The sequence below is a fragment of the Carlito syrichta genome, unplaced genomic scaffold (genome assembly GCF_000164805.1).
Source record: "Carlito syrichta isolate Samal-C Ts95f unplaced genomic scaffold, Tarsius_syrichta-2.0.1 Scaffold315814, whole genome shotgun sequence".
In the NCBI taxonomy this organism is placed as follows: domain Eukaryota; kingdom Metazoa; phylum Chordata; class Mammalia; order Primates; family Tarsiidae; genus Carlito; species Carlito syrichta.
The window spans coordinates 94,666-114,913 of record NW_007259910.1 but is presented as its reverse complement, the minus strand read 5'-3'; the positions used below and the strand labels follow the sequence as shown (position 1 = coordinate 114,913).

Sequence of the window (20,248 nt, the reverse complement as noted above, 5' to 3'; positions counted from 1 at the left end):
GTTGAGGCTGCGGTGGCCTGGGAGTGGCCACTGCACTCCAGTCTGGGCGACAGAGTGAGACTCCAATTCAAAAAAAAAAAACAAACAGGGAATGTAGATTAGAAACAGACCTTCATTATGAACTGATAAGCCACTGATGACAAGTTTCAGTGTTTATCCTTGAACCAGCCATACAGTTAATATTTTTTAAAGAATGGTAATCAGTGCTGTGTTAAAAGAAATCCTACCCCAAAACAAAAACTGACGCCAATAAATAGTCCTTTTCTCCTTCTTTGAGCTTTTTTCAGAAGATGAATAACTTTATTTTCTTTTATTTTATTTTTAGAGACAGGGTCAAGCTCTGTTGCCGAGTGCAATGGCATGATCATAGCTCACTGTAATCTCAATTTCTTGATCTCAAGTGATCCTCCCATCTTGGCATCCCAAAATACTGGGATTACAGGCATGAGCCACCATGCCCCGCTTGATATATCAATACCTAAATTTTTTAAATGACTTTCACAGCTTTTTCTCAGTTATACTGCACAGTAATGATTCTCTCCATTAAAAAATGAATTTGTGGCTTGGAGAAATTAAGCAACTTTCTCAAAATCGTATGGTTAGAGAAAGTGCGTTTCAAGAAATGTCTTCTATCTCTAAATCAGCAACATAGCCTAGTAGAAAAAGCATGGATTTCTCAGTTTGACAGAATTTAGTTCTGTCATTTTCAACCATGTACATAAGTTGTCAAATTTTTTTTTTGATATCTCAAATTTCTCAGTTACTTATATAATGAGAGTTTCAATTACTTGGTAGGTTTTTTGGAGGAGGATTAAATGAAAGCCTGTGTAAAATGCTTGTTAGATTATTCATCTTTTCCATAAGAGTTCAATATCAGTATCCTTTTTATTCCTGCTGCATCATATTGTCTTACTGCATAAAACAACGAAGAAAAAGTACCTTAAGATGAAGAAATATATATTCATAATCTACAGCTATCCGTGAATGGTCATTTAAATATATATGATTGATCTTTTGAAACTAAATCTGTCAATATCTTTTTCTAGGAAAGCAATTTTAAAATGCTCTTCTGAAGATGTTTGTACAGATGATGTCTTATCAAAGGAAAACACGGGTATGTGAAGGCCTATCCTGCTTTTAGTTCTTTAATCTATATTTAATTCTACAAAATGTAGTTGTAATTCTTTGAAAGAAAAAAATATCCGTTGTGTATATACGTATATATGAGGAACATCATGGGTCATTTTTGATATTGATTTATATACTAGGACTTTTTAATTGTTTTTAGGTTTCTATTTCCTTTAATTAAATTTTCTCTGGCTTAGTCATGTATTTAACTTGATAAAAATAAAGCACCAGCACTTGCGGGAAGAAATGCCAGCAACTACACATTTCAATCCAGACTTCATCATTCCAAATATACTGGGGGCCTAGGAGTACCAAAGAATGGGGAGGCAAATCAGGAGCCCGGGGCTTACAAGCAAATTGTCATTGGTATTAGGACACAGCAGGGTGAACGTGGACACAGTAGGGTGAACCTGGAATGCAGGGAGAAAGTTCTCGTTTTCAAAGGCAGTTTACTCTTCCTACATCTTCTTTAGTCTTGAAAAATAGTCAAATGCGTATTTGCAATGTGAAACTTTGGCAGTCATGTTCAAAGCCCATTAAGCCCCCAGGAGTTACCAGTTCTATATTTCTTCTTCCTTGAAGCCACCCCCAGATCCTATGGCATTGCATTTCAATTGGCTAAATAAGCCACTCATTTACAGTCTCCTAAATAGAAAGGAAAGCAGGCAAAGGAAGGACGAAGGAGGTTTTTTTTTGGAAATTCTTTTGTTCTCCTAAACCACTACAAAATTCTGTTGTTTCTACATCTTTTCAAACTTATTCTGCTGCTGTTTGTCTGCTTATTAAGGTTTCTCTTCTTAGCTACTTCGTCCTTTTGCCTCACATGATCAGTTCAATATTTCTGTAGAAAGGCAAAAGTCTGTTTATTCCTGAACTGAGTTCCCACCAGGAGACCCTGGCACAGTAGCTGAGGACTCTAACACCAGGATCCTTTTCCTCTCCTCTCCCCTCCTAATACTTCCTAAACTAGGGATCAGGAGGAGAGCTAATTAAGTGCAGCTACTTTATTCTCCAAGTAACTCACACAGGTTGTTAGAGAATGTTGCTGCAACTAGAAAATGACTAGAAATGACTCTTCTTTGTAAGTGATTAAATACATCTCAGTAGTTATCCAAGTAAAGGGAAGCCCCTTCAGGAGTCTAACATCTGGTAAGGCACTGAAAGTCTTGAGAGTTAATTGTTAAAATAGTTAACCTGATTGTGTCTTATTCTTCCATCCCGTTGACAACTAAAGAGCAAGAACATCTGATCAGCTATCTTGGCAAGAGCTGACTCGCTTCCTAAAAGAGTGGTTATGTTCAAGGTTCACCTTCCTTAAGTTTTTAATCGCCTGTGTTTATTTCTATGACTCCCTCAATCCAAACCATGGAATAGCTCTCATTTCTTCATTGCTTAAGTTAGGATCAGTCCTAGATCAAATGATGAAAGAAAGTTACACTGTCTTCTTCTTGAGTCTCTGCCTCACTTCTGGGACCCACGGAAACTCCCAGGTGCTCAAGTTCCCCATTAGTCTGCTGCCCTGGATTGTCGTTTCTTTATGAGCTTTATGCTCCACTGATTGCCCCCCCCCTCGCCTTTCCCCTCTGCTTCTCTCCCATTTCCCTGCTTCCTTCTCTCCTCCTCTCCTTCTAACATTCCCTACGTTAGGGGTCAGGAGGAGAGCTGATTAAGTGCAGCTACTTTATTTCTCCAAGTATAGGTTTCCTCAGCAGTGAAAAGAGATGCAGTAGAAGACCTCTTATCCAAGAAGGACAGGACCTATTTCTGGAAATTAATTGAAAAGGCCGAGAAATCAGTAAATAATTGAAATTCTATGCCCATCACTGTATAAAGACTTAATCTTAGAAATAAGTGTTTGTGAAGCATGCCTGTATTTTTGAGAAAATTGCCACCAAGAATATTATGTATGAATTTACATTGTTTCTATAATTCCACTTTCAGTGTTTAGGAACAAGAAAATTTATCTATGATGATAAAATGGTAATAGCAATAATAATGATGATGACAAGTACCTACAACAATTACCCTGTTTCCTCACTTCATATACTTGTTTATTTAACTCTCATAAGATCTATATGAGGTAGATAAAGTAGACATAGTATTATCTCCCATTTAATTGATAGGGAATTAGGTCCTTAAGAAGTTATATGGCTTTCAAAGGTCACATAGCTTCTTAAAATTAAAAGTGTGCAGGTATTTTTTTGGTTGCTTTGAGTACCAGGAAGCTTAAAGCTTTGTATGGGCTCTTTGGTATAGCATTGGTAGTTGGTTTAAGCATTCTTAAATTTAATTATTGGCCTTCATATTCCCCTTAATGAATTGATTTCAGATTCTTTTAGTCTTTTGAGTTTTTGTTGTTTGCTTTATTGTTTCACTGTTGTCTGTTGGTAAGCACTTTATTTGGGGGAAGTGGACAGACTATAAAAGTTTAAATAAATAAAACTTTAGCATATTTCCCAGAACCAGCTAATAATCTGTTAACATTCATTATTTAATTAGCAAAGGATGCGTTTTTTAGGTACCTAAGACAGGTAAGCTTAGAAAAGTGGTAACTATAAGAAAGGTCTTGTTCATAGGGTGAGCCCTAGAGGGAGCAGAAAAGCCTTGGGGCCTGAGTCAGAGGCCAACGCTGTGGCAGGGAGAAATGTGATGTCTTGCTGCTCAGGACAAATGTTGCCCACCTACTTTTGTTTTGGAGTTACCTTTAACTTCTAGGCTGGAAACCTGGATTGGCCCTGGCCCCCTTTCTCAAAAAGCACCATGTTCCTATCTCTGTGTCTCCAGGAATAGTGTATTCTTTATTACATTTCAACCTGAATTTTACTTATGGTTACATATAAATTATAAACACACAAAGGAACATTTGTGGTTACTTTAAAACAAAAGCAAGCCAAGTGCCTTCTCCCCCTCCTCACCTTGATCCTTTATTAAAATGCCTTCAAAATTTCAACATTGAAATAACCCTGCAAATTCAAGATCTTTTTCAGCACCAACCTTGGGGTACTCTAAGCAGTATTCTCTATATTAGGGAGAAAACAGTTTCTTAAACATTTAATAGAGAAGTAGAGATTAATGAGAACTCACTAAAGTAGACATTTGAAAGGTTTTTAAATAGTGACTAAATGAAGCTGAGTTATTTTTTTAAAATTAGGAATGGAAAAAAAAAACAAAAACACTGATTTGTTTTATACATATTTTTAAAAACCAGATATGGACTTCAGTATTAGAGATTTCTTTTCCTCTCTTTTCTTATTTTTGTTAATACTTTCTCTGAGTGACGAAACAACTGTAATGTTACCACTTTACTCTCAACAACAAATTGAAGCCAGTCAGGGAAACTACAAGATCATCAGTATTGATAGAAGATGATTGGCCATGCAATCAGCAAAGGCATTCATTTTGTCTCTGTCTTTAGAGGATATCATTGACCAAATTTGATAACCTAGTTTGTAGATTACAGTAACTGCTATTTCTTGGGAATTATTTTTGAACTTCACTTTACAATATAGGAATACCTATTTAGAAAAGTAAACCTCCCATTGCTCTGAAAGCAGAATTTGACATCATTCAAGTTGGTGTTATGAACCCTGGTTGGTTTATGAAGTCATCCATTGCTTTGTCTATCCTTTGATCAAAAAGTAGTGTACATATTTTTCCAGATCATTTGAAAATGGAGAGCCAACAATGCCATTCGGCAATGACATTCATGATCATAAATTGATTGTGTTTTAACCCAACGTTAGAAATATAAAGATGGAATTGGCAAATACTTTTTCCCAGTTTTTGGGCTGTCTTCTTGCTCTCTTGATGGCTCTGCAGAAGCTTGTCAGTTTAATGAGGTCCCACTTGTCTATCTTATCTCTTATGGCCCGTGCACTTCAGTTTTTGCTTAGGAATTGGATATCAGTTCCGACTTCCATAAGGGTATGTCCTGCATTTTCTATAGTTCTTATGGTTTGAGGTTTTTACATTTAGGTCTCTGATCCATTTAGAGTTAATTTTTGTGTATGGGGATAGATAGGGGTCCTGTTTCAATCTTCTGCATGTGGTCAGCCAGTTTTCCCAACACCATTTACTGAATAGATTGTCCTGTCCCCAGTGGTTGTTATTGGAGGCTTTGTCGAAGATGAGTTGGTTGATGTCTGACAAAGCCTAACATCTAGGATCTACAAGGAACTCAAATGTGCTGAAAAGAAAAAAACATGACAACCCCATTACAAAGTAGACAAAAGACATGAACAGACACTTCTCAAAAGAAGACATACGAGTGGCCAACAGATACATGAAGAAATGTTCAACCTCACTAGTCATCAAGGAAATGCAAATTAAAACTACACTGAGATACCACCTAACTCCAGTCAGAATGGCCATTATCAATAACTCAAAAAATAACAGATGCTGGAGAGGATGTGGTGAAAAGGGAACGCTTTTACACTGTTGGTGAGAGCGTAAACTAGTGCTGCCTCTGTGGAAATCAGTGTGGCGATTCCTAAAAGCTCTAAAAATCGACCTTCCATAAGACCCCACAATCTGCCTGCTCGGAATATACCCTGAAGAACTCAAATCACTCTATAAAAAAGATACCTGCACACGTATGTTTATCGCAGCACTGATCACAATAGCAAGGCCATGGAACCAACCATGCTGTCCATCAAAAGAGGACTGGAGTAACAAAATGTGGTACATATACACAATGGAATATTATGCAGCCATAAAAAAGAACAAAATCATGAATTTCACAGCAACCTGGATGGAATTAGAGTCTATAATACTGAGTGATCTCTCACAGAAACAAAGATCTGAGTATCACATGTTCTCACTCATAAGTGGACCTTGAACAACTATCATAATACTAGAAGAAAAGGATTGACAGTGGCAGGAAACTATGGGGGAAGGGAGGTGGGATTAACGGTCATTGATATCCGTATGGGGACGGGAGTGCACACCTCATCAACAAGGGTACCTGCACAATGCATATTTGTATACCTAACCCTTAACTATACCCCACAATTTTAAAATAAAAAATATGTAGTAAAAAAGAAAGAAATAAATATAAAGATGTTTGTTTGCCATTTATCCTTCACAGCATACCTCAAAATCCATCTTCTCAAAAGTGCACTAAATGTCAGTGTCAATTTCCAAAGATTCAGAATGTAAAGTAGGAAAACATAACATCTGTGAATGGGACTAGGAAATCGATGTGAAGATGAGGATAACCACAAATAGTCATCTATTAAGTAACACATTACTAATAAAAAAATCTGTCTTAAAGAGGGGCTATTTTGATTAACACAAGTGCTTCAACAAAAACATGCATTCCTCTAGAAAATTATGATTCAGTAGATATGGAGCTGTATGCCTTTTTTTGTTTTTTTTTTTTTGATCAGTCTCACTCTGTCACCCAGGCTGGAGTGCAGTGCACCCTCTCAGCCACTGTAGCCTCCACCTGCTGGGCTCAGGTGATCCTTCCTCCTCAGCCTTCCAAGTAGGAACTACAGGCAATCATTACCATGCCTGACCAATTTTTTGATTCATTGTAGAGACAATGTCTTGCCAGGTTGTCCAGTCTGGCCTCAAACTTCTGGTCTCAGGCAATCCTCTTGCCTCTGCCTCCCAATGCGCTGGGGTTATAGGCATGAGCCATTGCACCCGGCTGTATTTATTTAAGTAACTCTCCAGGTGATTCTTATGCCCACCAAGTTTTGAATACTCCTTTACTGTTCTTGAGTGAAGCACTCTGTGGAACACAGATCTATGTGGATGCAACTAACATGTTAATAACAGTTTTTGTTTCTTTACTTTGTTTTTTAAGCATGGGAACTTATTGTAAGGTATGGAGTGACACATAGCTCTTTCAAGCTCTTTTGAAAGAAGTTTTCCACAGAGAAATCTTAAGATTGGCTGAGAGGAGATGTTAACTAGGAAGACTTGTTGGTCTATGTCTGTTTTCTTGAATTCCTGACCCTTAGTAGGTACACAATAAATATTTGTTGATCAAATATAAAAGTACTTAGGGTAAGTAATACATATTAACAGAATAATTATTTTTGTAGACAAAATTGTGTTGCAAAAATAAACTAAAAATTACCCTTCTGATACTCTAATGACAACCAAGAAAAGAAAATCTTTCTTTTTCGTAACCTACCATGACTTTACTTAACATTATTATCTAATGGTTGTTTTAGCAGAATTTTAAAAATTTGCTTCTTGTGTCTTATTTGCATATATTTTCATGAACTTTCAGCTACTCTACCTGGTGTGATTTCTGGTGACCTGCCCGTGAATGACAGATAATAGAAGGGGATATATTACATTTTAGTGACCAGAGTGGAAGATGAAGGGGCATCTATACATGGTCTTTCTCTCTGAATTATGTTGTCTTTGGAAGGGCTTTTAAGGTGCTCCGTCTGTTTCTGGTGCAGGGCAGCAGGCCACACGCTTTCTTTGATCATTGCTTCCATAGGCCTTATATCAAATGAAAATGTTTATATAAGTCAGGAATTCAAATGCACACTGTTAATTAGTAGCTGAGTTTATAGAGTTATAATAGGCTTTTATTTCTTTCGTGGAGGATATTGTTTTATTTCAGCAAATTCAGTGAATTACCAGATTTTTTTTTTTTTGCCTTCTTTATATTTATGTCACAATAGCACAAAAGGTCTTTCATAAATGCAATATTTTTTTAAAAATCACTTTAGGCAATTAAAATGTGTTACTATTTGCATTAGGAATGGATTAACCTGTGTTCAGCCTAGCCACTTAATTACATGACTTCTCCTTTTAAACAGTAGTTTTAATAGTCTATGGAAGTGATTGGCAAACTGTAGCCCACAGGCCACCAGCTTCTGCTTGTTTTGTAAGTAAAGTTTTATTGGAACACAGTCACTCTCATTTGTTTATGTACGTGTCAATGCTTTCCACGACAACAGCAAAACTGAGTAGTCAGAAAGACTGACTCACAAAGCCTGAAATATCTGCTTTTTTGGACCCTTACAGAAAAAAATTGCTGAAATTTGGTCTATAAATAACATGATTTCGTTTGCTGCTTTTGGACCACTAATGTTTTGGAAGATTTTAAAATAATCTTCTAGTGAGCTTTTGACATTTCACTGCTATTTTATGGTTTACACATGGCAAGAATATCACCTAAACTTTTCAAGAAAGAATTGTAAAGGATGCACCTTGAAATTCGCAATAATTTTATACCAAGTAGAGGTCATATGTGAAAATTATATAAAATGTTTATGTTTTATCTTACAGCATTTAAAAGATTTCTTTTTTCTGGGTAGTTAAAACTATGAATTAGATGGAATTATATGAGATAGCATTTTTTACTATACTAATGATTTTTTTTTAAGTTGTCGCTGAGACAGAAGTTTTACTAAAAGAGTTGGAGCAAATGCTGCAGCAAGCACTAGAGCCCACAGCACCTGACGAGTCCGAAGAAGGAGGAGAGGAAATAAATACAGGAGAAAAGGTAGCATTAATAGTTATTATTGCAATTTAAAATTCTTTAAATGACCGAATGGTTTCCGGTTGCACATTTCAATTATATACAAAACCTTTCTCGTGTCTGAAATTTGAGCCTTTGATTATCATAAGATGAATAATAAACGAGTAACCTATTGAGACATCAAAATACATCTCTCAGCGTTTGAGAAAACGATCTGTGTTTAGCAGAAGAGTTCTTTTAATTTTAGATCTTTGGGCTTGGAATAAAGAAGGAGGGAGGGGGCTTCCTGTAGATGAGGCAGGCACTACAGAGAGACTTCTCCCCTGCTGCTGATCTCTACAGTCAGGAGAGGGGTCAGGATAATAGCAGCGTGCTGAAAAACCTGCCCTGTCTGGGTCACACACTGGGAAAACCTCTATAAGGGCAACTTTCATTAACAAGCTGGAGGTAGAATTTTTCATTGGAAAAGGTATCACCATTCACATGTAGATTTGTCCCTTTTTTTCTTTTCACTTTCAGTGTTGAACTCAAGAAGGCCATATATGCTTACTTTATTCAATGTCTCTACAAATAAAATGAGGGTTTGTGGTACCAGGCCCAGGTCATTAATACAGAGTAGCAGTGTGGTAGGGATAAGAAAAATAAGTCAAAAGTAGAACTTGCACAAAGCAGTACAGTTGTTTCCTTAGTAGGGAGAAAAATGGAAATGAGTTTTGTATCCTTAAGGTTGGATTCATTCATTCATTTAGATACATAGTATTCCTACAGTCAAGAGAGTATAATGACACTGATTCTGGAATGTAATGCCAGTGTCCCAATCCTAGGCCCACCATTAAGAACTTGTATAATTTGGCTTATCGCCTAACCCAGAGGATTGTTTTGAGGATTAAATAAGGTAAATCATGAAAAGTGTTTTGCATTGGATCAGAAACCTAAGACTAGCTTTTATTACAGATGAAAATTGGCAATAACAATTACTAGAGGAAAAAAGTGCTAAGATTTGTGTTTATCTTTCTTTTCCTGCATTTACACTTTGAGCAGTTACCCATCTGAAAGTCTGTCTGTCCTCAGATATAGGAAAAGATGGAATTATAAATGAAAGAGGTGGTTTATACTTCTAGGCAGACCTCCCAATTGTGTGATTTCATTCAGAACTTCAATAAAAACAGATTATTTGTTTGTCTGTTTGTTTGTTTTAGAGTTGTGGAGTACATGTGAGAATTTGCTACATAAGTAAATTGCATGCAGGTGAGGTCTGAGCTTTAGCAAGCCCTCTCCCTCCCTGGTAGTGGACGTGGTACCCAGTGGGAGGTTGTGTGTCCCTTATCCCCCCGCTCCCTTCTTTAACAGTGCCCAGTGCTTGTTTTTCCTGCCTTCGTGCCTGCATGCCCAATGTTTAGAGCCTGCTTATAAGGAAGAAAATGTGCTATTCAGATTTTTGTTCCTGTGATAGTTCACTTCGAACGATGATTTCCAGCTGTATCTATATTGCTGCAAAGACATGATATTATTCTTTTTTATGGCTGCACAGTATTCCATCATGTACCACATTTTCTTTATCTAGTCTACCTTCAATAGACATCTGGGTCGACTCCATATTTTTGCTATTGTGAATAGTGCTGCAATAAACAAATGTGTGCAGGTGACTTTTTGATAGAGAGATTTGCATTCCTCTGGGTATATTCCCAGAATAGGAATTGCTAGGTAGTATAGTAGCTCAATTTTTAGTTTTTTGAGAAAACACCACACTGCTTTCCACAAAGGTTGAAATAGTTTGCATTTCTAGAAATAGTTTACATTTCCACTAACAGTGTAGAAGTATTCCCTTTTCTCTGCAGCCTTGCTAAGACCTATTGTTTTTTGACTTTTTTTTTTTTTTTTTGGAGTTGGAGTCTCACTCTGTTGCCCAGACTGGACTGCAATAGCCGCTCCCAGCCATCGCAGCCTCGACCTGCTGGGCTCTGGCGATCCTTCCGTCTCAGCCTTCCAAGTAGCTGGAACTACAGGCGCACACTACCACGCCCAGCTAGTTTTTGATTTATTGTATAGAGATGAGATCTCACCAAGTTGCCCAGGCAGGTCTCGAGCCCGCGGGCTCAGGCAATTCACTCACCTTGGCCTTCCAAAGCACGGGATTACAGGCTGAGCCACCAAGCCAGGCTTTTTTTTGACTTTGTAATGACTGCCATCCTCACTGGTATGGGGTGGTATCCCACTGCATTTTTGACTTGCATTTCTCTGATGATGCGTGATGCTGAAAATTCTTTTGTGTTTATTGGCTGCTTGTATGTCTTCCTTTGAGACGTGACTGTTTATGACTTTTGTTCACTTTTTTTTAAAGATGTGGAGTGCAATTCAGGAATACAAGTAGTTATCATACAGGTGAAGTTTGGGCCTCGCTTTGGTCCCCATTTTGCCTGACTTGAGATCAGGTACCCTTATTGATGTTATATGCTCCCTTCCTCATCCTCCCCTGGCAGTGTCCCGCTACTGCCAATCCCTTTCTTATAGTATTATCATAAATGTTCAGGGCTCACTTATGAGTGAAAACATGTGGTACTCAGTTCTTTGTTTCTGTGATAAATCACTGAGTATTATAGACTGTAAATCCATCCAAATTGCTGCGAAGTCCATAATTTTGTTCTTCTTTATGGCTACATAAGGTTCCATCATGTATATGTACCACATTTTTTTTCCAGTCCAATTTTGATGGGCAGCACAGTTGGTTCCATGTTTTTGCTATTGTGAATAGTGCTGCAATAAACATGCATGCGCAGGTATCCTTTTTCTAAAGTGATTTAAGTTCCTCCAGGTATATTCCCAGTAGAGGGATTACTGAGTCTTAAGGAAGGTTAATTTCTAGTTCTTTTAGAAATCACTACACTATTTTCCCAGGAGATTGAACTAATTTGCATTCCCACCACAGTGTAGAAGCAATTTCTTTTCTCCACATTCTCACCAGTATCTGTTGTTTTTTATTTTATTTTATTAATGATGGCCATTCTTACTGGAGTTAGGTGATATCTCAACGTGGTTTTGATTTGCATTTCTCTGATGATTAGTAAGGCTGAGCATTTTTTCATGTATTTGTTGGCTGCTCATATGTCTTCTTTTGTGAGGTACCTATTCATATCTTTTGCCCACTTTTTAGTGGGGCTGTTTGTTTTTTTCCTTTTGGTACATTTGAGTTCCTTGTAGATCCTGAAATTGTTAGGCCTTTGTATACAGTTGGAAAATATTTTTTCCCATTCTGTGGACTGTCTTCCCACTCTTTTGATGGTTTCTTTTGGTTTGCAGAAGCTTTTCAGTGTGATGAGGTCCCACTTGTCTATCTTATCTCTTATGGCATGGACATCTGGGGATTTGATCAGGAATTGGTTGTCTACTCTGATTTCCATAAGTGTGTCTCCTATGTTTTCTAAGATTCTTATAGTTTGAGGTTTTATATTTAGGTCTTTGATCCATTTAGAGTTGATGTTTTTATATGGTGATAGGTAGTGGTCCTGTTTCATTCTTCTGCGTGTGGTCAGCCAGTTTTCCAGCACCACTGATTGAATAGGTTCTCCTCTCCAGAATGGTTGTTGGTGGAGGCTCTGTCAGAGATGAGTTGGTTGAGAAATTGAGGTTTTGCTTCTGGAATCTTTATCCTGTTCCATGTTCTTGTACCAATACCAGACTGTTTTAAGTTTAAGGTCTAAAAGTGTGATGTCTCCCATTTAGTTTATTTTGCTAAGGTTTGTTTTGGCTATTTGTGGTCATTTATGTTCCTATATGAATTTCTGTATTGTTGTTTCTGGGTCTGAGAAGAATGATGTTAGTAATTTAATGGATTGTGTTGAATCTGTAGATTGTCTTTGGTAGGATGAATATCTTAACAATGTTGATTCTTCCAATCCATGAATACGAAATATTTTTTCATTTTTTTTGCATCTTCTTTGATTTATTTGAGCAGTGTTTTATAGTTTTCATTGTAAAGATCTTTCACTTCTCTGGTTAGGAAAATCCTGAGGTGTTTCTTTTGTGTGTGTGTGTGTGGCTATTGTGAATGGGATTGTATTTTTTATTTGGTTCTCTGCCTGTTTGTTGCTAGTGTATAAGAATACAATGTCTTTTGTACATTTATTTTATACCCTGAGACTTTGTCAAATTCCTTTATCAGTGCAAGGAGGTTTCCAACAGATTCTCTTGAATTTTTGAGGTATGGGATCATATGGTCAGTAAAGAGGGATAACTTGACTTCTTCTTTTCCTGGTTGGGTACCCCTGATTTCCTTCTCTTGTTTGAATGCTCTAGCTAGGACTTCCAACACTATGAACAGGGGCAGTGAGAGTGGGCAGCCTTGTCTTATTCCGGTTTTCAGGGGAAATTCTTCCAATTTCTCTGTTTAGCAATATGTTGGCTGTGGGTTTATCATAGATTGCTCTTAGTATTTTGAGGTATAGTCCCTCTATTCCTAGGTGTTCAAGAGTTTTTATCAGTAAGTGATGCTGGATTTTATTGAAAGCTTTTTCTGCATCTAATGATATAAGTATGTGTTGTTTTTACATCTGTTGATGTATTTAATTACATTTATGGTCTTGCAGATATTGAACCAGTCCTGCATCCTGGGGATGATGCCTACTTGGCCATCATGGATGATTTACCCACTTTTTAATGGGGTTATTGTTGTTTTTCTTTTTCTGTCAATTTGTTTGCATTCCTTATAGATACTGGATCTTAGACCTTTGTCAGATGCAGAGTTTGCACATATTTTTTCCCATTCTGTGGGTTGTCTCTCTGTTCTCTTGGTGGTTTCTTTGGCTGTGCAAAAACTTTATAACTTGATAAAGTTCCACCTGTCAGTTTTAGCCTTTGGTGCATTTGCTTTTGAGAACTTGGACATAAATTCATTGCCAGCTCTGATGTCCAGGCAGGTGCTCCCCAGGTTTTCTTCTAAGATTCTTATAATTTGAAGTTTCACATTAAGTCTTTGATCCCCTTTGAGTTAATTTTTGTATATGCTGATAGGTAGGGGTTCAGCTCCATTGTCCTGCATATGGTTAGCCAATTTTCCCAGCACTATTTGCTAAATATAGTTTCCTTTTCCCAATGTTTGTATTTGTCAACCTTGTCAAAGATGAGTTGATAAAGATCTAGGGTTTTATTTCCAGATGTTCTGTCCTGTTCCAATGGACTGTGTGTCTGTTTTTGTAACAGTACCATGCTTTCCTGGTTATTGTAGCCTTGTAGGAAAATGTGAAATCTGGAAGTATGATGCCTCCAGTTTGTCCTTTTTGCTGAGGATTGCTTTAGCTATTTTGGCCCTTTTTTGCTTCCATATGAATTTCTGTATTGCTTTTTCTAGGTCTGTGAAAAATGATGCTGATAATTTGATAAGGATTGTGTTGAATCTGTGGATCGCCTTGGGTAGAATGGACATTTTGATGATATTGATTCTTCTAATCCATGAGCATGAGATGTTCTTCCATTTGTTTGTGTCATCCTTAATTTCTTTGAACAGTGTTTTGTGCCCCTCATTGTAAAAGGTCTTTTACCTCTTTGGTTAGATGGATTCCGAGGGATTGTTGTTGTTGTTGTTGTTGTTGTTTTCTTAGCCTGCTTGTTGCTGGTATATACAAATGCAGTTGTTTTTTGTGCATTAATTTTGTATCCCAAGACTTCGCCCAAGTCATTAATCAGTGCAAGGAGGTTTTTAACAGACTTTCCAGGTCTTGTAGGTATAAAATCTTATGATCTGCAAAAAAGGGATAATTGAGAATTTAACTTCCTCTTTTCCTATTTTGATAGCCCTAATTTTTATCTTCTGCCTGATTGCTCTGGGTAAGATTTCCAGTACTGTGTTAAATAGGAGTGGTGAGAGTGGGCATCCTTGATTTGATCCAGTTCTTAGAGGGAATGCTTCCTGCTTCTGCCTGCTAAGTATGATGTTGGATGCAGGTTTGCCATAGTTGTTATTATTATTTTGAGGAATGTTCCTTTGAAGCCTTAGTATTTTAGTTTTTGGTGTTTTTTTTTTTAACCAATAGTGTTGTTGGATTTTACTGAAAGCTTTTTCTGCAGGTAATGAAATAATCATGTGGTTCTTGGTTTTATAGCTGTTTATGTGATGGATTACATTTATTAATTTGCATATATTGAACCAGCCTTGCATCCTGGGAATGAAGCCTGCCTGTTCATGATGGATGATCTTGAAATCTGCTGTTGTATGTGATTTGCTAGAATCTTGTTGAAAATTTTTGTGTCTATGTTCATCAGGGAAATTGGCCTATTATTTTCCTTCCTTATTGGATCTTTGCTCTTTGGGGGTATCAGGATGATATTGCTATCATAGCATGAGCTAGGGAGAATTCCTTCCTTTTTTATTGCTTGGAATATTTTCAGTAGGATTAGTATCAGCTCTTCCTCATAAGTCTTATAGAATTCAGCTGAGAAACCATCTGGCCCAGGGCTCCCCCTCCCCCATGGAGAGGTTTCTTATTACTGAGTAAGTTTCTTGGATTGCTATTGGTCTGTTTAGGATTTCAGATTCTTTGTTTCAATTGTGGGAGGCTATATGATGCCAGAAATTCTTCCATTTTCTCCAGGTTTTCTAATTTTCCATTGATGTCATTTACAGTGAGATGGGTTTCCTGAAAGGACAGATAATGTTTCTTTATCCAATATGCCACTTTATGCCTTTTGAGTGGCTCATTCAGTCTATTCACATTAATTTAATTATTGATATTTAGGGGTTTGTTTCTGTCATATTGCCATTAAGAAGTGGCTTTGCTTTTTAGGTTTTATGGTTCCTTTATATGGTCTGTAAACTCTGTACTTGCCTATGCCTTTGTGGTCTTTCATTTCTGTGCTTAGAACTTTCTTAGATATCTCCTGAAGGGCTGGTCTAGAGGTGACATGTTCTCTTAAAGATTCAACGTCTGGGAAGAATTTTAATTCTCCTTCATTAATAAAGATTAACTTGGTGAGGTAGGAAATTCTTGGTTATAATTGCTTTTCTTTAAGATGTTAAAGATAGGATCCCACTCCTTTCTGGCTTGTAGGGTTTCTGCTAAGAGGTCTGCTGCAATTTTGATGGGTCTTCATTAGTAGGTGGTCTGTCTCTTCCCTCTAGCTATCTTCAGGTTTTTTTCTTTCTTGTTTACCTTGATGAGACAAATTATCATGTGCCTTGGGGATGGTCTTCTCATGTAATACCTCACAGGAGTTTTCCGAATCTCCTGTGTCTGCATGGCTACCTCTCTAGTGAGATAGGGGAAGTTTTCTAGGATGACATCATGGAAGGCTCGCTTTAGGTAGTCTCAGTTTCCCCTTCTCTCTCAGGGATGCCAATAAACCATAGATTTGATCTCTTTTTACATAAATCCATACCTCTCATAGGTTTTGCTTATTCTTCTTAAGACTTTTCTCCTTGTTTTTACCAAACTGGGTTAGTTAAATAATTCTATCCTCAAGTTCTAAGATTCTTTCCTCTGTCTAGTTGATTCTGCTTGCTATTGTGTTTTGAAATTTCAGCAGAAAAGTTTTCATTTCCAGAAGTTCAGTTTGGTCCTTTTTTATAATGGACAGCTCAGCTTTCACTTCCTACACTGTTTCATGGCCTGGATGATTTGTGTATTCACTTTCTTGTAGATCTTGCTGAGTGTCTTTGCCATCCATAGTCTGAATTCTTTGTTGGTCATCAGGGACAGGCTGTTCTGGATGAATTCCACTGCTAAGGATCTGGGAAACCCTTTTGTGGGTGTTGACTCATCAAGGCTTTGAAGATTCTAATATGTGGGGGCAGACTCCTCTTTTTATTTTTTGTTTTGCTTTTTTATTTTTTATTTTTGCCCACCCTCCTTCCTCTGGTCTGCCTGTGATAGGGAGTGAGGTGGATAGCGGTAGCAGGAAAGGTAGACCATCTGGAACTGCTTCATTGGTGCGGTATAGCAGGAACAGGGCAAGACCTTTCCTCTATTTCAGAGACTTTCCTTCCCCTCCCTCTGACAAAGACAACAGGGGTGCTGGCTGGATCTCTGATGGCCTCCTCTCCAGTCCATGTGTCTCATCAGTAGGATTGGCAGGTGACCAGGTGGGGCTCTGTGATTCTACTCTGCTTCAGTGGCTCTTGGGGGTATGGAGTGGCCTCTTCCAATCTGGCGGGGTCACCCCTTTTGCCCAGGGGTAGAAGGGCAGCATTGGGGAGATTGTTATTTCTCCTTCAGTCCACAGGTAAGCAGCAGTGCACCCTGGAACTATGCAGAGAATCCCACCTCTTAGAACATGTGCTGCTCTAGGGGAAGGACTGTGGCAACAATGGGGGACCCCTGAGGGCAAGCCGCATCTGCAGCCCTGACCTGGTGCTGCAACAGCTGTCAACACCAGAGAAATATCCTGAAGTGATCATGTCACCCCCTGCTGGGTGCCAGGGAGGAGGAGAGTACCCATGTGACACAGACCACCCCTTCAGAGTATTTCCTACTGAGTCTCTCCATGGCGGGCTCAGTGGCTGCAGCAGAGCTCTTGGGAACAGGGATTCCCTGAGTTCCATATGTCTCTGGCCGGTGCCTCTGTCTCTATTTAAGGCAGCCCTCTATGCCCAGCCAGTGCAGAAGGGTTGTGAGGGGAGGGCATGGGCTTCTCTCCCTTAGCTGAGACTGCAGAGGCTTATATGAGGTGTGTAAAGGAAAAAAGCTGTCATTTTTCATTCACCTCCTCTGTCTCCAAAGGCACTTTCCTGATCCCATGTCAGGGCCACTTCTAGATGTATCTGGAACTTGGAATTATTCATCCTTCATGTCCCCAAGTGACCATCTGATAGACCTCAGCTTGAGTTTTCAGATCAGCTCTCAAAGCCCTAGGTCTGTTCTTCCATGTAGGTTTATTTTGCTGAGAGCTGTAATTGTGTGATATCTTCAGTTGGCCATCTTGGCCCTCCCCCTCAAAATAGAGGTGATTCTTAAACACATCTTTTGTTGAGTTAGAAATCAAGAAAATAGCCAGTTATGGTGGCTCAACCTGTAATCCCAGCACTTTGGGAGGCCGAGGTGCAGAACTGCCTGAGCCCAGGGATTCAAGGCCAGCATGGGCAACTTGGCAAGACTTCGTCTCTACAAAAAAAAAAAAAAAAAATTAGCAAAGCATGGCAACATGTCCCTGTAGTTCCAGCTACTTGGAAGGCAGAGGCAGAAAGGTCACCCAAGCCCAGCAGGTTGAGGCTGTGATAGCCATGCGCATGCTATTGCACTCCAGGTGGGTAACAAAGTGAGATTCCAACCAAAAAAAAAATTTTAAGAAAATTTACAGAATTTACCATCATAGAGATAACTGTGTTAAAAGAAAAGAAAATTAATATTAAAACTCCTATTGAGTTGAAAAGCATAATAGCTTTGTTGATCAGCACCAGCAATACCAACTTTTATCCAAATTGGCATGGGTTGTAAATGCCATTTTTCCAATTAGGATCCTTCTAAAAAAAGATTTATTTCCTATATACAAATGGGTTCTACCTTTTGTAGAACAAGAGCTATAGATTGGTGACATGCATTTTATATGCATATAATTAATATACAAATTATTCTTTTGTAGCATACATATGTTTGAAGAACATATGGTTTTGTACAGCATTTTTTTTTTTTTTTTGACTTGGTATCTCACTCCATCATCCAGGCTGGAGTGTAGTGGCACATTCACAGCCACCCCAGCATCGACCTGCTGGGCTCAGGCGATCCTTCCTCCCAGCCTTCCAAATAGCAGGAACTACAGGCACCTGCTACCACACCCAGCTAATTTTTTGTTTATTGTAGAGACAAGGTCTCACCAAGTCACCTGGACTGGTCTCAAACCCATGGGCTCAAGCAATCTACTGGCTTCGGCCTTCCAAAATGCTGGGATTACAGGCTGAGCCACTGAGCCCAGCCTGTACAGTCTTTTTTTGTGTTAGTAGATTGTTTTTCCAAAAATCCAGCCAGGCTGATTTTTTTAATGATGTCCTGGAGCTTTTACAGCCATAGAGTTGGCTTCTGTTTTGCCATTATAACTACTTGATAGAACAGAGAATTACTTCTGATTTTTATTTCTTAAGGTAAAATACATAGTATTAGCCAATCACCAGGCAGGAGCTTGCTTTTGTTTAAAATTCTTGTATTATTTTATGTGTTCAAAAGGCATTTAAGAATTGTGAAAATTAATCATTTTAGCTTGCTGGCAGGAAGGTGAGTGCCTCCTGCTGACTGGTTCATCAGCCACTCTGCACGGTGAGCTTCGTAAGTGTGGCATTCGTGCCAGGTTCAGGATATTGAGGGCCTTGTTCACTTTTTAAATGAGAAGAATAACAATGAAACCACCTATCAAGGCTGCAGCAATTTCCTGTTTAAAAGTAAAGAAATGATCACCTCTGGTATTTTATTTATTTTTCATTATGAGAAAGAATTAATATGGCTTCCAAAAGCAATTCCACTTAAAATTGGAGATTTGTTTTTAGGAGAAAGTGGCCTATTATGAGCTAAACATGCCAAATAAGAGCCATCTGATAATTGTAAAGTCCGAGCATGTTGATTCTCTGAGCAGATATTGTATGAGCTATTTTCAAAGTTGTAAATTTGATGTTTTCATCATTCATTTCACCTATGAGGTTTCAATTTGACTATCTCGGGCATTTACATCAGTGAATGAGTGTAGCAATGTGAAAAAAAATGCACACATGATAATCAAGACTCATTTCTATTTGTCATTGACATGCTTTATGAGATTATTTTCCTCTGCAGAGTCACCTTCCTAAGTACGTTCTTCTTCAGCTAATATTAGTACTGGATGACATGCCCTGACTTGGCAAGCAATAGGAGAAAATAAATTTTAGATTTTTATAAATCCACCTGAATAATTCACAAATTGAGTAATCCATATACAAATAAGACAGAGTTTAACTGAATGATTATTTGTCCTAAAAGGTACATTTTTTGATATATGAAAATGCTTGTATGAACCAAAAGTATTTTCTTTTTTCCCTTGAATTTCATGGGAAATTAACCCTACCATTAGTGAACTTTGAAGTTACAAATCCAAAGTATGTGTGTGTGTCTGTGTGTGCACGCTCATATTGTTTTTACCAGTGTCCTTCCCCATTAGGCTAGTACAGGCCATCGCTATTTATAAGTAATGCAGATGCTTTTGAGAAAATGACCACAGAAAATGTGACTAAAATGGTTTTAAGGTGCGTTCTTTATAGCAATGTAAAAAATAAGCTAATAAAGAAAACTCACACATTTTCTAACTCATAAAATTAAAACTGTCAGGCATGGTGCCTGTAATCCCAGCACTCTGGGAGGCCAAGGCAAGGGGATTGCCTGAGTCCAGGATTTCGAGACCAACCTGAGTAACTTGGCGAGACCTCGTCTCTACAATAAATCAAAAAAATTAGTTGGGCGTGGTGGCTCATGCCTGTAGTTCCAGCTTCTTGAAAGGCTGAGGCAGAAGGATCACCTGAGCCCAGCAGGTCAAGGTTGTAGTGGCCATGAGCATGCCACTGCACTCCAGCCTGGGTGATAGAGTGAGACTCAAAATAAATAAGTAAACTCAAAATAAATAAGTAAATAAAACTAAAATGTATAATTCTGTGGAATAGAGACAGGGCCTAAATAGTAGCTTATTCTTTCTTTCTTTTTTTTTTTTTTTTTGAGTTGGAGTCTC

At 38.2% G+C, this 20,248-nt stretch overlaps 1 protein-coding gene across 1 annotated transcript in view; it reads left to right on the top strand.

Annotated features, from left to right (window-relative positions):
* Positions 1-20,248, top strand: part of ZCWPW2 (zinc finger CW-type and PWWP domain containing 2) — a 135,354-nt gene that overhangs the window by 114,125 nt on the left and 981 nt on the right. Inside the window, 2 exon segments of the mRNA XM_008073300.2 lie at positions 1,047-1,114; positions 8,487-8,605. Coding sequence (XP_008071491.2) covers positions 1,047-1,114; positions 8,487-8,605 — 187 coding nt within the window.